This window comes from Electrophorus electricus, chromosome 7, assembly GCF_013358815.1.
Source record: "Electrophorus electricus isolate fEleEle1 chromosome 7, fEleEle1.pri, whole genome shotgun sequence".
In the NCBI taxonomy this organism is placed as follows: Eukaryota; Metazoa; Chordata; class Actinopteri; order Gymnotiformes; family Gymnotidae; genus Electrophorus; species Electrophorus electricus.
The window spans coordinates 10,356,434-10,373,042 of NC_049541.1; the positions used below are offsets into that span (position 1 = coordinate 10,356,434).

General features: G+C 42.8%; 1 protein-coding gene across 2 annotated transcripts in view; it reads right to left on the minus strand.

The window, feature by feature from the left end:
* Positions 1–13,498, minus strand: part of kmt2e (lysine (K)-specific methyltransferase 2E) — a 35,023-nt gene extending 21,525 nt beyond the window's left edge. For both annotated transcript variants that reach the window (XM_035527875.1, XM_026997441.2), the window contains exons 1-2: positions 13,185–13,498; positions 1,430–1,614 (exon numbers count right to left, since the gene is read on the minus strand). In XM_035527875.1, the coding sequence (XP_035383768.1) occupies positions 1,430–1,500 (71 nt within the window). In that variant the 5' untranslated portion in view covers positions 1,501–1,614; positions 13,185–13,498. The remainder of the gene's footprint in view (positions 1–1,429; positions 1,615–13,184) is intronic.
* Positions 13,499–16,609: the final 3,111 nt, after the last annotated feature.

The following is a 16,609-nucleotide window of genomic DNA, read 5'->3' on the forward strand; positions in this document are numbered from 1 at the left end:
AATTCATACTTTGTAAATGCATATTGTGTGACCACAAGACAAACATTAACCCAATTATAAAGCAATCATGGATTTAGAATCCCTGGGGCTTTAAAGCCTGTTCTCAGACCAGACCTGGAGATTCACACCCACAGTATTCAGATAAGATGAAAACATGAGAGTTGAAGCATGGTCTGCAGAGAAGGTGGAAGGTATGACAATAATATATACCCTATGGCATATCTCCAATATCCGTGTTGTGGAAGAATTGTTTACAACCTCCTGATCTGTGTTAGTCATCAGGATAGTGGGATGCAATTTAATAGCAATATCATGGGACATTTATTAGTTTACATGTACTATGATTTTAAATGTCATCCTTCCCCGATTCCTCCCTACTCTCTCACCCCGCCCACACCCCCGCCCCTCCTTTTGGCAGGTGTTGGGCCTTTAGCTCAAGCTTGTTAGCATCCTGTAGAATAAACCACACAGGCATGTGCCTGGACACCTAAAAGACGGTGAGGCAAGGCGAGTGTCGTACGGCCTCTTAAGCAGCCTACGGCAGCCCGAAGAGCCAGCTGTCACTCTGAATGCTACCACGGAGACAGGCCCTGCACAGGGCAGGGAAGGGTGCCATGGCAACGCAAGCTGTCAAGGCAAAGGCAGGGGGGGGGCTTGCTGTTGGACAAGAGGATAGAGGATTGGCTTTTTTGAAGAGAAACATGGCCATGAATATGCATGCCTTTCATTTAGCTTTTACTGCTTACAAACAATTCTATTTATTCTAATTAAAAAAAACAAAACAAAACAAAACTCTTCTTCCATGAAAATGCTTATCGTTCCATTATTTAAAACACCTGAAAGACTGTCATTTCAACTAACTAATTTTAACAGTCAAGAAGAATATAGGAGACACCCTCTATATCCTTTAGACTGCCAATACCTACTGTGATCTATGAGATATTGAAACTGTGTGCAAGACGGTTGCCATGGCAAAATCTGACTTACAGCAAAAACAGCATCGGCATGCACAACACAAGCACTGTTTATTCACAAAAGACATCTTCATTAAGAGTAAAGACCAATTTATAGTTGTGGTTCATCACAGAAGGTATATGGCTAGGTTCTAGGGAGCAGATAGTGCTTCCAACATTTGCTCTAAAACCCATTCAAAACAAAAACAAAATTTTAAGAAGAGACAGACTCTGACATTGAGACAATGTTTAAAAAGAAGGACTCATTTGGAGAGAACAACATTAGTAAATCAAAAAGTGAGAGTAAAGGTGAAAGCGTGAGAGATAGGAAGAGCATGACCGAGCGAGTTTGTGTTCACAAGAGAGGACAAGACAAAGTGAAAACAGTCTGAGAACATTAAGATCACAAAGAGAATTGGACAGAGGGAGGGAGACGGAAGAGACAGAGCATTTGGGGGCGGGGGCACAGAACCCACTCTGAGCCGGCAGCCATGTCCAGGTACGAGGTGTTGCCCGTGTCCACCCCTACTGGGATGACCAAGCTCATGACGCTCTGTGCTGGGAGTCTCGTGTCCTACTGGGTCCAGAGCACAGCAATCCAAAATACTGAGGCATGCCAGCCACAGGACTCATTGCACACATCTAAGTGCATCCACAAGGCCTAGAGAGAGAGAGAGGAGAGAGAGAGAGGAGAGGAGAGAGGAGAGAGAGAGAGAGAGAGAGAGCACAAGCGCATTAGTATGTCTGCACAAAATCCCCTTGGTACCGTCATTTAAACAATGACATTACATTTCACAAAAGGCAGGACACCTGCATCAGCAGGACAGAGGCAATGCAAAACTACCAGAGAAATACAAGTGCGCCTGTATACAGGAAATAACTCATTTGCCAAGAACCTTTCGATTCAGTGAAGAAAAACAAGAGGCATTCAAATACCAGAGAAAAGCTTCTCCATCAGCCAGCAGAGAGGAACCTGCTTAATCAAATCAAACATTTTCTTCCCTTTACCAGCAACAACAACAAAGCTACTAGCAAGACTTAAACACAAATGAATATCACAAAGTCGAAAATTTCTGATCATCAGCAATGGCCCAGAATGTTCATAAGGCACACACTAACATGGTATCTTATTTCAGGAAGACACTAAACACACTAGAAATCTTGTAATATTCATTATTAATGATCAGCGACCACCAAGAGGAAAGTCAGAATTGACATTCTGCCATTTTGTTTTATACATTAAAAACCTGACTGTGTGAAATGAAGCAATGTTAGGCTAGTGGGAAATTTTTTTAAAAAAAAATCAGCTGACAAGAAAGATGGCGTGACTAAACAAACTGCGCAAACAGAGTGCAGCCTCCACCGCAAAATGGCAACCGGGTGCGCCGACATACTACCGCCACAAGGGGGAGCAACTGTAATCACAGCCGCCATGAATGGAAAGAAGAGAAAACGCAACATGGAGGCAGCCCTCCCCCCTCTCCATTCTTTCAACGGGACCACTGTGGATATTTTCATGAAGAGATCCCCTCTCCCTCTCTCTCTCCGACACACACACACACGCACGCACAGCGTGTCTGTTCTCAGTTCGCTCTTCCGGAGATGAAGAGCCCTAACAGCTTGTGTGCGTAATGGTTGTGGCTGAAAGAGAGAAACGGACGGAAAGGCGAAGAAATAAATAATGAACCACCGCTTGGTGTCAGAGAGGAGGGAGACGGAGGCAGCGGAGCCACCGGCGAGGCGGGATCAGGACTGACAGCTGGCCGGACCAATCCCGTTTTAATCCTGGTGGGGAGGCTCAACACCGACAGACCTCGCTTACAAGCACCAGCAGGATGGCGACGGAGGCATCGCAGTTTGACGGTGGAGCTGCACACACACGTGTGGTGCCAGCGCCTGTCTGGCCAAGCATTCAGCGGTCTCTGGAGCCAAATGACCCGAGCAAAGAGACGCCGATTTGACGCGGAGATGAAGTTGACATTGGTCCTCGATAGAGGTTCTTTTTTTAAACAGACGAAAATTCCTTTTTTTTTTTTTTTTTTTTTTTTTTTTAAACAACAGACATCGATTGCAATTTGGTTACTGAGGTTAGGGTTAGGATTGTGTGTTTAGGCACAACATTAATTAGCTATAGTAATACAAATGGAAAGAACGTTGAAGGAAGGGGGGGGGGGGGGAATTGTATTAGATTAGACATGCATATGTCAGGACAGAATAGACTGTAGATTTGCCTCCATTATGATTGGTAATGTGCCAGACAGACAAGGGGAAAAGATAACCCGTTACCAGGTTAGTAGTCTAGAATCTCTGAGCCACACGCAAGCACAACACCATGTACTCTATGAAAACAAGTCTGCAGGATACATGCATGTTCATTTCTACTGTAAAGATAACTTTGAATTAACCGCATCCATGTTTCCCTATATGGGCATGACTGCTTTTAGCGTGTTGATCTGAAGATAAATTAGCCCATGTCTGTGCAAGAAATGTTGTCCAACAGTGGAAGGATGTGTAGTACAGAACATTTGTACATTTAAGATTACGCTCCATGTCCAGATGCCTTCACCTACCACTAGAAAACTCAGTGGACTGGAGGGCTGAAAATCTCCATAGTTTTAAGCTGGTTCTATTTCGGTCAGTGGTACAATGCAAGCCAGTATGTTCAGAGGCAACATTATACACGCTGCAGACTGAATGAGTTTAACTTGATCCAACACTGTATATTAAGTCACCTATTTATTACAACAGTTTCTGAGATATCAGTTGAACACACTGGAATACTGACTGTCACAGGTCTGTGTGCATCATATTGGTGTATTCTATGTACCTCTATGTGCATCTCTCAATACAGTGTATACTGTTAGGCTGTTTTCAGTTCCACTGCTCACAAGAGGAAAGGTCTTTCTCTCTGGGCACTTTATTTCTGTGGGACTGGGACATTTTCCAGCTCTTAAACAACCCAAAGATTAAAAGACAGGGCAGTTGTGTGTTTGACTGTAAATAGTGTTTTCCTCTGAAATGAAAAGGTCTTGTTAAGTTTTCCACCTTCTTGGTACAATCTCCTTTTCTTTGCTCCAGCAGGGCAAGCCTGCCGTCACTGCTCAAGAATGCACGCATGCGTACTGGCCCACACACGCACAGGTTAGATATCCTTTACTCATTTTAACTAAGCAACCTGGCACACACACACACACACACACACACGTAGAGACTGACTAATTTTGCTAGGACAGAGACAGGAAATAAAGAGAGTAAAGTGCAGTAGAACATTCCTGCCTAAATGTGAGGCAGTAGGCCTGCCCCAGGACCCTCCCACCCCCTTTAACTTTGCTGTCTGTCATTTAGATAAGAAGCAGCGCAAAGAAACCGGGTAGACAGCACCCCCCCCCCCCCCCCCCAACACACACACACCCCCAAACCGGATTTCTCTCCCTCCCTTCTGCACTTCCTAAATAAACCCTACACACAGAGGGGAAGGGAGGGGTGGAGTGTGGAAATGGGGGTTGGACGGCGGGTGCGGGCAGACGGACTGGATGCCAAATTAAACGGAACGTGAAAAGATAGTCCAAAGGTAGTCATACATCATGTCTCTCCGCAGTCCTCCCGGATTTCAGTGTAAATGGTCGCCTCCCACATGATGTGGCATTGAGGTTTAAACCCAAAACGCCCAGCTACAACCAATTCAACACCCTGTTCTTCCATCCATTTCTCACTCTCTTTTTCTCCCTCAGGAGTCAGTGCTGGAGAATACGCCTCCTTTCCGCTTCTCTGTGCTGTAGGCAGGGAAGCCCAGCTGCTTTCTGTAGCTTGTTCTGTCTCTGGCTCGTATTTTTTCCCCCTTTTTTCCTGGCTGGCTACTGTTTGATTTCCAGCAAGGAGAGGCAGAAATAGAGCGACATTCCAACACTGGCTTCGAACCTCTAAGCCCAGACTGATGTGACCTCATACTGTTCTCACAGGCTGAGTCACCAGACTCAGGCACACCAACACATGCACGCACATGTACACACACGTTCAGATGCATCAATACATGGAATATGAACAAAAACACAAATACATGGATAAAACAAAAAACATATACTGCCTGACGTATGATTCCTCTGTGTAAGCTGAGCTCTCCATAAATCTAAAGCTGTTCGTGTGTAAATTGCTACATCACTAATGCCCCCTTTCTTCTCAAACCAGCTGATCAGTCTCCATTCTCCCATACTAAAGTGAAATCTCACTGTGACCGCTGCTTGTTTTTTTCCATGACTCCATCTCTCTGGAGCATACACTAACCAGAACCAGAGAGCAATCACACAGTAATGGCCTTAGGAGAGATGTTTTTATATATATATATATATATATATATATATATATAAATATAAATATATAAAAAGAGAGAGAGAGCCTTACCATTATCTATACTGATAAAACTCAATACACAGAGACCACTACAGTATCCAAAAAAGTCTCTCCTGTAATAAATAATAATCCAGTGCCATACCTTCTCATGACACTATGGATATGCTTTTTGAAGCTTTAGGATTCTGGCTTCACTATGCCTTGGGTTTCAAGAGGATAAACGTGTCTCTTTCTCCATCGTTCTCTCACACACAAACATACTCCTCTGCCTTGTTAAGGGAGGGGTGGTCCAAGTCAATTGGTGAGTTTGGTGCCACTGGGCAAAAGAACAGTCAAGTCCAGTCAAAGCCTATTAGGCCAAAGTTCTATAATCAATTTGATGCCTAGTTTATACCATTCTAGCACATGCGCATATTCATTTGAGCATGTGCACACACACGGAGAGAGAGGCTGCAACAGGAAGCTAAAACAAGTGTAGGAAGTGCAGCTGCAGCCTGGTATGGCTGTTCTATGAGCCACCTGTCGTGCAGGTAGAGTCCAGCTCGGTTACAGCTTTACAACACAAAAACAGGTTACCCGAGCCGACCGCACCTCCCTCTGTGCTGCTCACGTGAGGCCTGTCGGACCTCCCTAAGGAGGCATCCCAGCACTGAGAGCTAACCCACCTCTCCTAGCCAGCCTTCACTACCAGAAGACTGGTTCAAGCAAGACCCTGAAGGCATTGCCAGTTTAAATGTTTGGTGTTCTGAAACCTAAGTGGTACACCAAAATGTGGTACATTAGTACACTATAATGCAGCTGTTGGTAACAGACATTTACATTGAGGATGTATTTAGCATTCCGAGTGGGTAAATGCTTCTTTAAGCTAAAATCGTTCCTTCGCTGAACATTTGTTTGCCTGGCTCGAACACACCTGACCCTGCTCATGAAAGGCTTGATAATTAACCAGTGGCTTAAATCAGGTGTGTTAAGTCTGGGGAAGCTCACTAAAACACACACTGGGAACCAATGAACCTTTGTATAACATGCAGGTCTATTTGACTAGTTTTTCAGTAGTTTTTCTGAGACAAGCTTAGTGCTGTGGTGTGATAAGTATTCTTAAGCTGCTATATTCAAACATTTGTTGGCAGAGAACACAGTAATTTTAGAGTCCATTTTCTTCACCCATCAGTGGTGTTTGTGTTTATTTTTGTCGTCATGTTGGTGTGTATGTGCAGCATGAGCAGGTAGGTCACCCGAGACAGGAAGATTCTCGGCCACCTGCTGTACTCATGATCTTTATCCCTGTTTTAATTCTAATGTCGCTTGATTTCTCTCTCTGATGTGGGGCTGGAGATGGTGGTGGTAGGGACACTTCAACTCTCCATCCCTCTGTCAATACAACAAGCAAACATTCACAAAGTGCTCTTGGCCTCACGGCCACGCACCGGAACCACAGATAAAGAGAGTTGCGACACTAGGTTCTGCTAGTTAATGTAGTTGATGGAACTTCAAACATTCCTCATTAAACAATCAAAATAATGTGAAAAACAACACATTTTACTTGGCTACAATATGATGAACTTAGGTGTTAATTTTAAGAAAAACATTTCTATTGCCTGAAACAATATCTAAGCCATACTGAAATATCTATTTATTTGAGCTGACTTCTTAGCTTGCAGTGAACATTCATTATCATCGTATTAACTAACTGTATAGTTCACAGCTGACTGACTATTTCCCTCCTTCTATTTGGTCTACAGATGTGTTTAACAGGTGGTAAAACAAACTGTTACATTAACAGAGTTAGCAGAACCAATTACAAGACATGGGGGAGTAAAAATGTATATCCTACCAACAGAAACCAAATATTCTTTAAAATAATCCCAGTTCTGGTGACGAAAAGGTGTGGTTCATTACATGTTTCCCTTGCTCTAATACACTTCAGCAATAAATAATATTTAAATATGGATGTTTTAGTATTAGCAACCACCATGCAGTGGTCTACAGTCTTAGAATGTCTGTTAATCCGGTACATTTGTAAAGTCAATTATATGCACAGAGTTTGATCAGTACAGTCAGTAAGCAAATGCTTTATTGTTTATCATACACATAATACTGGTTTGATTTAATACTGCCAGACCAAACTTACTGTTAGATTATCACCACCACAATATTTAGCATGACATTGTTCCACTCAGAAGTGAATTGAATTGACAGGATCTGCCTTTTAAAGTTCACGCCCCCCATTGAATATAGCAACTCCTAATCCTGTGCCCCATTTCTGCCAAATTGTCACAACTCGGTCAAAGGCTCTGACAACCCATCCAGGATCTAACAATGCTGACTAGTCAATAACGCCACTGTGAGAGATTTACCAATCTGATGACGGGAAAGGCTTAAGTACAATTACCGGATTAAAGCATGGCTCTGTTTCGTTTTTGAAGGAAAGTTAATATACTTTGTACCATATATAGCTGTGCAAATCAAGTTTACAATCTTTGATTGTAATAAGGTTACCAGCAGTCTTTTCAGGTTTCGTATTATAAACTAGAAAGACCTCCTCAATATCCCCGGAGACAGACTAAGCTTTTATATTTAAAAAAAAGAAAAAAAAAAACACAACCAACATTCACACCAAGGAAAGGCTGATATAACCTGATCAGTGTTTTCGTACATCTGAAAGGATTCAATGGTGTGGTGCTCCCCATTCTCCACTGCAGGAATCACTTTTCTGTAAGCACATGCACTTTTCCAAATGATATTTAACAGTTATTAACTTCCATTTGACACAACAGCATTTACTCTGTATATCAAACTGCATGTCATACCAACTGAATACCTATTATTTTTATTGGAAACTGTATATAGAATCCTTCCAAAATGTTTGTACATACACACATTTATCAGCTCACAATAAGAAGCACTGTGACTTATGTATCATTGCAAAATACCAGGAATCACATCTTGTCCACACCAACAACGTTTGAGACATTAACAAATTATATCCATGGTAAAGACACTCAATATATTATAGCTCAACACATACAAGCAGGCTAATTAATCCACTGACTTCAGTAACATAAATTAAACTACAAAGCTACAAAGGTTTAGGTACTGATTTATAATAGACAATTAGAGGAAATCACTGTACCCTGGCATACAGCTCAGTGAATACTGATTTGAAATAGGCCTGTGGGCTTTATTCAAACCCACCCCCACTTCTAAAAGGGCCTTGCACCAGTAGGTGAATGGTCCTCATGCCCCTTGATCACTACTACTCTGCCCTTGAGCAAGCAGTGCTCAAACCCAGTGCTGGAGGAGCACAAAGCCTGCCTTTGCACTCTCCCTTCCCATGCTAAGCTTATGAATGAGACATGCACTTACTCAGGTGAAAAGTCCCCCCCATTAACAATGTTCCCCCACATAACAAAGAACACTTAACTGCACTGCTGATGGGTTACAAGTAAGTACAATGCACTGAGCCAAACGTTGCCTTCGGCATATGGCAGACTGCAATAACAACCTGCGATAATGATTATTATATGACTAATTGCACAGTGCTAGTAGCCTGTGTATGAGGGCCTATGTTGAGCAAAACAGGGACTCCTGCATAACTGAAATGCCATATTCACACACCTTCAATGGCTTCTGATGATGTCACGCCACCATGCACCCACTCATTTGGCCCTCCTCCTCTGCCAGGAAGTAAGCATTATCAAGCTACTGCACACACTATGTATGTTTCATCACAAGCTGCATTCTTTTGGTAACAGTGAAACGCTTAAGCTATAACAATTTTTAATAATTTTTCATTAAACTAAATAACTAAACCCCATCCAGTAAAGCAAAATGTGTTGTGATAGGGAATAGGTGCATGCACATGCTAACTTCAATTGGACACCAAAACCATGTGCATTAATGCCATGTTTAAAACATTTAAATTAAAAAAAACCTTTGAAGATAAGTCTATTAAATTGACCTGCATATTTGCTTTGGACAAGCTTAACAAGAGAGCAAAAAGAAAGTAAAATCAATCAAGAATAGGGAGACTCAAAGACAGAGAGAGTAAGGGGGGTATAGAGAGAGACTTTGATGGTTTCCGGGTCAACAGAGACAGTATGCTGCTGCACTATATTGGGCATGTGATGTTCAACTTTACAGGTTCCTTCTTTCATGACATGCCACACCTGGGCTACTTTTCTGACTCAGTTGGAGACAAAGTTCTGAATAAGCCAGCAAATCACCTCTGGTTAGAATATACATTCCAAAGTCCAATTGCAATCCTGTGCAAGTGAATTTAGAGTTAGGGTATTTGTGTGCGTTGTTTGGGGAGAGGGGGCGTTACAGGGTCTTTGTCAATGTCAAAGAAGAAATAAGACCAGATTAAAGCTGCTTGATTGACCACTTCAGTACCTCTACACCCATACATGAGAAGCAGCACAAAGAAAAGGTACTAAGGCTCATTTCCAAGAGATAGTGAGGCCTGGTCTTCACTCCCATCAGTATAATTATAGGCCAGCTGAAATCATTTTAATAGTTAATTATATATCAGGACGAAGCCTTTCTTTTTGTGACCTTGGATTTAAAGACACAGACGGATGAGAACTAAATCAATAAATATCCTCGTTGTATAGGCAGAGTTTTATGTGCTTTAAACAATTGTCTCGGTTGCCCGTTTTAGTGTTGGCACCTCAAACACTCCAGGTTCAGAGTAAAGAAAAACTTAGGAAAAAAAATGCAGTACATGGGATTGCCAGAACTGGGAGCCAGAGTCAGTGGGTTATAGGTGAAAGAGGTCTCTGCAGACATGCACCCACAAGCCCAAACACCCAGCCTTACAAGAAAGCCCAGGATGACCTTTCTGCAACATCATGCTGTGTTCACTCCATCACACCATTCAAACAAATAAATGCATTCTTTCGGATGTGTGTATACATCTTCCTGCCACTCAGAGAAAGACCATGATAGAAGATCACAAGATAAACAGGACCCACACCTGGCCATTTGGTTCTTCCCCACCTCCCAGTGCTGCAGTAAAATGTATCACTTATGTGGACAGGGGCTGTCAAAACCAAGTTCAATAAATAACGGTTAAGTAGTTTTACAAGAGAGTGAGAATGAGTGTCATTTTAAAGCTCTTAAAGTCTCATATCCTGTTTATTCATTTGTCAACCTTATAACTGTGTAATTTCCCTGCACACACTAAATTACACCTGACAAAAGAATGCTAGCAGGCACAGCTACCCATTACATGAACAATAATTTTTAACTGGAGTGTCGCTTTTTTAAATGTATATATAAAAAAAAAAGATTGGTTGATTTTAGATAGGATTTTGAGCTGTGGTGAATGACAAAGCATGAGTGAGGGCAAAATGATGGAGGCCACAATAAATCCCCTATTGTTCTTCTCACAAAGTGCTGCATATTTATGCTTTTATGTAGCTCAGCCATATGAGAATCTGCCAATGACAGCTCACAGTTCAGCACGTTCAAACAGACCAACCTATAGTCACAACTGCATTTTTGTTATCCACGAAATTAAATATTGCTAGTGTCAATCAAAAATACGGGCCTTAAAAAAAAGAAAAAAAAAGATATTGCTTCTCTAAACACCATGAACCGCCGATATAGTTTGAATGAAAATGATCAAACTTATATATATATATATATATATATATATAAATTATTTTTTTTTACTCGGTGAATTCGCTCAAAGCGATTTCCCCCCTCCCAAAGGTCCGGAATTACTGTTAGCACGTTGTTTGAGAGCAGTCATCAGTGAACGAGCCAAGCTACTCACTAGGTGAACCACGTAAAATATATAAGTAAAATATTCCCCAATATTGGAGGGGTTGTGTTGCGGCTTCTCGCAGCGGAGCATGTTGTGCACTTGCGTGTCCGTGAGTGTGTTGGCGCTGCAGTCAGCCCGGGCGACACAGGGGTGTGGAGGGATGACCACATTAGCCATCACTTCTAGCTCCGCCATTTTCATAACGCGTTCACTAAGGACGGCAAGGAAAGCCTTTTGGTCGGGGGGAGTCCTTGAAATCGGAGGAAAATAGCCCAGCCAACAGCCCGTCGCACATTTCAATTTTGCTTCCTTAAGTATAAATTTGTCACTAAATTACTTATGCAGGATAGACGTTGTTTCGGCGCTATTTGGCGAGTTAGCAGAGCTTGCTGACGACGACAGCTAGTCAGCTCTAGCTAACAAAAAAAATTTAGCTGGCTAGCCGTTTGTTGTTAGCTGTCCAGCATTCAAACAACACGAGCTTACTGGCAAATTCCGACAAATATCAAGGCTGTCGTCCAAGCAGAATATTATTTTCGATATTACTAGCTTTTGGAGGAGGAGGGGGGGGGGGGGGCACTCAAATGAAACTGGGCTAACTACTCCGCTAGCTAGTGTGCGACGGCAGGGGGATCCACGGCTAAGCTAACCAGCTAAAGTTAATACGCAGACGGAATTTACGGACCGGGTTGCCGACGTTATCTTCTGCTCTAAAAGTATTTAAGCTAGTGTATTTTCGACACTTATTCGCTTTGTTGCTGGCATACATGTTGCGTTGTGTTGAATTCGGGAATACAGTGTACTGGGTAAAGCATTGCGCAGTTGGTGGTGTTGACTGGCTTTCAAAGCTAAACTAGCTCTTCGGCTACTGGTGTTGGAGCCTGCCCCCTCCCCCACGTTTGCAGCACCTCACAATCACACAGCCAGCTAGCTTAGCCATTACCAGACACTTAGACATCTGAGAAATCACGTTAATGCGGCTACAAAGCAAAACGGCTTCTTGCGCTTGACATGACCATGTTATAAAGCTCAAGGAGTAGCGGAGGACGACTCTTGGTTTGGGTTAAAGATCAGAAATATTTACAGCCTGCGTGATGAATTTTTTAAAAAGTATGAACCTTTTCCTCCCCGTGGGTAAATGTACAGCATATGCCTGGTTTGCGGATAGTTCTAATAATCCGGGCTGACGATCGTAGTAAACAAAAGCCCCGTTGTTGGTCGGTGCCCCAGCGAGCTCGGCTGGCCTGTTTTACACTTTAAGCCTAGGTCCCCGCTGTCGTGTCTGCATTACTAATGTATCCGGCCATCTAAAATACTTGTAAACACAGCCTGCCTTTGAAACGAGACAGCAAAGACGCGTCTCCCATTGTGATAAGAAACACGGTGGTCTGCGTCCAAACAAGACGTTTTTGAAACACATGGAGTTTATAAGAGCACCGAAACATCCACCGAGCCGTCCTTTCCTACACGAAATAGGGAAGCCTCTGTTCTTATTTGGCTACCTTGCCCCGGGACTGTCAGCGCTTCGTGTGGCTAGCTAACCTAGCTGGGACTTGGGGGTTGTTGCTAGGTTTAGCCATAGCTACGAGACACGGTTACGAATGCATTTCCGTTACTTTTCCAAACGAGTGTACCTGGCCGTGTTGACATTCACTTTTCCAGCAAACAGCACGAATAGACAAGAGGAGTTTCTCGGTTGCTATAAGTGGTCTGTTACAGAGTGTCTGTGTCCAAGGCTTACGAACTAGCCAGCAAGCTAGATAGTGTTAGTGTTAGCCGCACCGACGACTGCTAAATTAAGTGCGCTCTGACACCACTGGCTAGCTGCCATTCTCACCAGCCCCCAAAAAACACGAATGAGAGGTATTTATGCCACGAAATAAGGTCGTTCACCACAACTAGGAATAACTTACACATCTAAAAGTAACTAACCTCATTATTATCCCAGCCAGCTAACCTAGCAGCATCCACACAGCCATGAGACTTAGCCACTTCAAGCAAGTCAGTGAACGTTAGCCAACGAGATATGCTGTAACGTGACGAGCTACTGTGATCAAACCACGATTCCGGGGCAGCACATGGATAGCTGTATGACCTGATGAAACACTCACCTTTAATGTCCACTGTAATAGCTGTGGATGGAGGTACAGGGGACACGGGTGAGACCCCCGCCACCCGTTCTTCCACACAACCAAAACAATACTCTTCGGTCTCCACTGCGGATGTATAAAGAAGATTTTGAAAACGCTAAAACTAACACCGCCACCGTTACGGGTGCTCTCTTATTTAAACCTATTATACCCACAGTTTTACAAACTCGGCGCGTAGTTTTGGTCAGTTTTGACCCTCTTAATTTCCCCTGCCTATGCCGACAGTTAGAAACTGGATCCCTTCAATCCTGTCTCTTTTCCCTGTGCAAAAATGGCGGCCCTGGCAGAACTGCCGTAGCCCCGCCTCCCCCACGACCCCCCCTTCTCCCGTCATCGCACGCCCCGCCCATAGGTTCCGCGGGGTTTCCAGCGCGCAATCCCAGGGGCTCCGGGGAGGAGGGTTCATCCGCGGTAAAGCGTGTTTTCTTCCAGTCTACGCGTAGTAGTATGCTAGGTTCCTCACTCCATATACAGTGTGTGTCTCTCTCATTGGCTTGTCCTGGAAAAAGAAAATGGTTTTCTTTTTGTTCTAATCCGTAGACTGATCTATTTTTTGGTACTACAGGCTCGAACATAGTCTTGAATATTCAAACCGCTAAATAATTTGGATACAATGCACAATACACCGCTGTCTTTGTGTATTTACCGGTTAATTCTGAAGCTCTGTATCCTTCACGTTAATGATATTAGTTTATTCCCTTGTACACTTAATGACAACTTGGGACTTCATGTTAAAACGAATGCTGCGGAAACTGGAAATTTTGCAGAGGGGAAATTTTTTAAAAGCGGTATTCAGATATTTAAAATATGAAACACCAAGTGAAACCCCACATATTTCATTAAATTTAATGTACAACCATGAGTGTCACTCGGCTTTGTATTCAGTAGCCTGTGGGTGTGTAGCATGAGATTCTACTTAAATCTGATTAAATGAAAGGAAATTGCCACAGTACTAGTTTTGTCTCCTTATAGATTTTTCATGAAATGTCACTCATTCTGTTAGTGAAAGTTACCTCTTTATGTCTTAATGAAGAGGAAGTTGAAATTCAGAATGCCCGTTTCCTTTTTTGTTGTCTTAACATTTATTTCTCAAATAGTTTATATAGACGCGGCATGTTTTTACTATGCAAGATGGCATGATGGTAAGAATGTTTCTGAGCCATGGCCCCGGGATGAATTGAGCACCTATAAGACCCGAGTAGGAAGCAAATCTTATTATGTAATCCCTTATACAGGCGCAGTGTTCTACTGAGCTAAAGGTTGCTGGTATTCAGTACTTAACAGTTAAGAATACCTTTATCTGTAGAAATGCAAGTTACATTATTTCACTAAAATGTTTAGGCTTGATCTTATTTCCTGTTCTGTCTAGGTTAAGAGAGTCGTCTTTACATCGAAAGTTACTAACTGAAAAATATTTTGTCCCTTTCTCAAGTTTGCATTGAAACAAATTTTCTGCTGTTGCATTAAACTCCAGGTTTGAAGCAGACTGTCTCAACCCAAACAGCTACCCTCCCCCACACCTAAACACAGCCAAACCGCATCCCCTTGCGCATGCGCAGTTCGCGGTATAAAGCTGTGACTATTAGCCTTCACTTGAAGGAGTAAAGCGTACGCAAGCGCTGAAGGTGAAATAGCGAGGCGAAGCAGGCAATTTTGACCAAGCCGCTTGTGATCAAAGCAGTACAAAGAAGTTCCTACGTTTTTTCTAAGGGAAAAAATAAAAAATGACAATTATGTCGTGCTTTCGCGCAGGATTTATTTTCTTCGATCAAATTACATTTTCAACATTTTAAGCTGCGGACGTTGAGGTAGCCGGACACTGAGACGACCAAGATCAAAGCAGAGCTGGAAGCCAGGGTATACTATCAACGTCGATAAGCTTCTTTGTTTATTTCGCAGGATAAAAAAAATGGCGACGTTCTTCGCGTTTACCCCACCCAGTGCCGCTTCAGTAGTTTGAATGACATTGCCCTTGACCAATAGCGCTCCCGCCGTCCTGCGTTCCCGGACCTGGTTGGCTGTTGGTGACATCATCCGAGTGCCGCGTGGGTGGGCTCTGAGCTGTGAGGGGCGAGAGGCGCACCCGGAGATCCGACGCCCTTTAAACGAATTACGCTCACTACGTGACAACGTTTTATTTCCCTTATGAACGCACTTTTTTCTTTGTATATTTAGCATTACTATGCGTTTAAAGATGGGATTTATCGAAGTAGGTAAAACAAAAATCCATTGTTTTTGGACAGAAAAGAGCTTCACAGCCTCGTCCTTTGCTGCGCTCTTCCGTCTGCGGGGAAGTGGGCGGCCCCTGGTCCTTGCGTCACTGGGCAGGTGTCCCACACATGCGGCTACTTCGTGGGGTTATTATCTTATCATACTTTCCAGGTGGCGTAGATTATCTATGCCATGCGAATTATAGCGTTCTAATTTAGGATGAGGGTCTTGGGTTTTTAGACGCGTTTAGAGGTGTTGGGATTGTCGCTGGTGAAAAGTGCGGTGTTCACTGAAGCTATAAAGCCAGAATGCTGCTGTCTGACTTGTGACTCTCCTATCCCTCAAATATAGTCTCCAGCCTTTATCACGAAATCTCAAATTCTGATGATTCATAGTAGATTGACTGGAAACTAGGGTTTGGAATTTGACGTTTAGTTTTTTGTTTGTTTGTTTGTTTTTTTAAATTTTGGATAAACGTCGACAGTGTCCGACGTAGGAGAGCTTGGCTAAAATGAGTTCTACAAGGAAATGCGCAGAGGGAGGGAATTTCCTGTTTTGGTATTTAAATGTTTGCTTCATTTTCCCCCGCTGTTATGCATTTTGTTACTCGTTTGTTAAAGGAACCAAATGCGAATTTTAAATATGCCAACTGCAGCGTTTAATGGGACCCCTGACTGAACTGTCAGTTATAAGTCCTGCGACATTGACTGCTGTTTCATGGCCGCCATGTTGTCGCTCTGTTGTACGCTCTCGGTGTGATTAAATGGCGTATTGGAGCTTTTTCAGTATAAACAAATTACCCTCACCGTATATTTTATAGGCACTTGTATGGGTATTGTTAATTTTAGTGGTGTTAGTTTACCTATTTAATGTCTTCATATATCAGTTTCGAGAGGCATTAAATCGTGTTACCACCACTCCTGTTGTAAATAGTTTCTTCTAGAAGATCTTACTGAATAAAACTTTACAAGTCACAGCACAAGTGGAGATACAAAAAAGTATTTGTCATGGCTAAGTTACAACACTACTCAGGCACTACAACCTGATATCTTAAATTATGTCTGACTGATTCAATGACTTGCAGTATATTTATAACCCTACGAGGGCTGCCAAATAAAAGCTTGGATTATAAAATATCCTGACAGGGATTAACAATTGTCACTACACACTAGAAG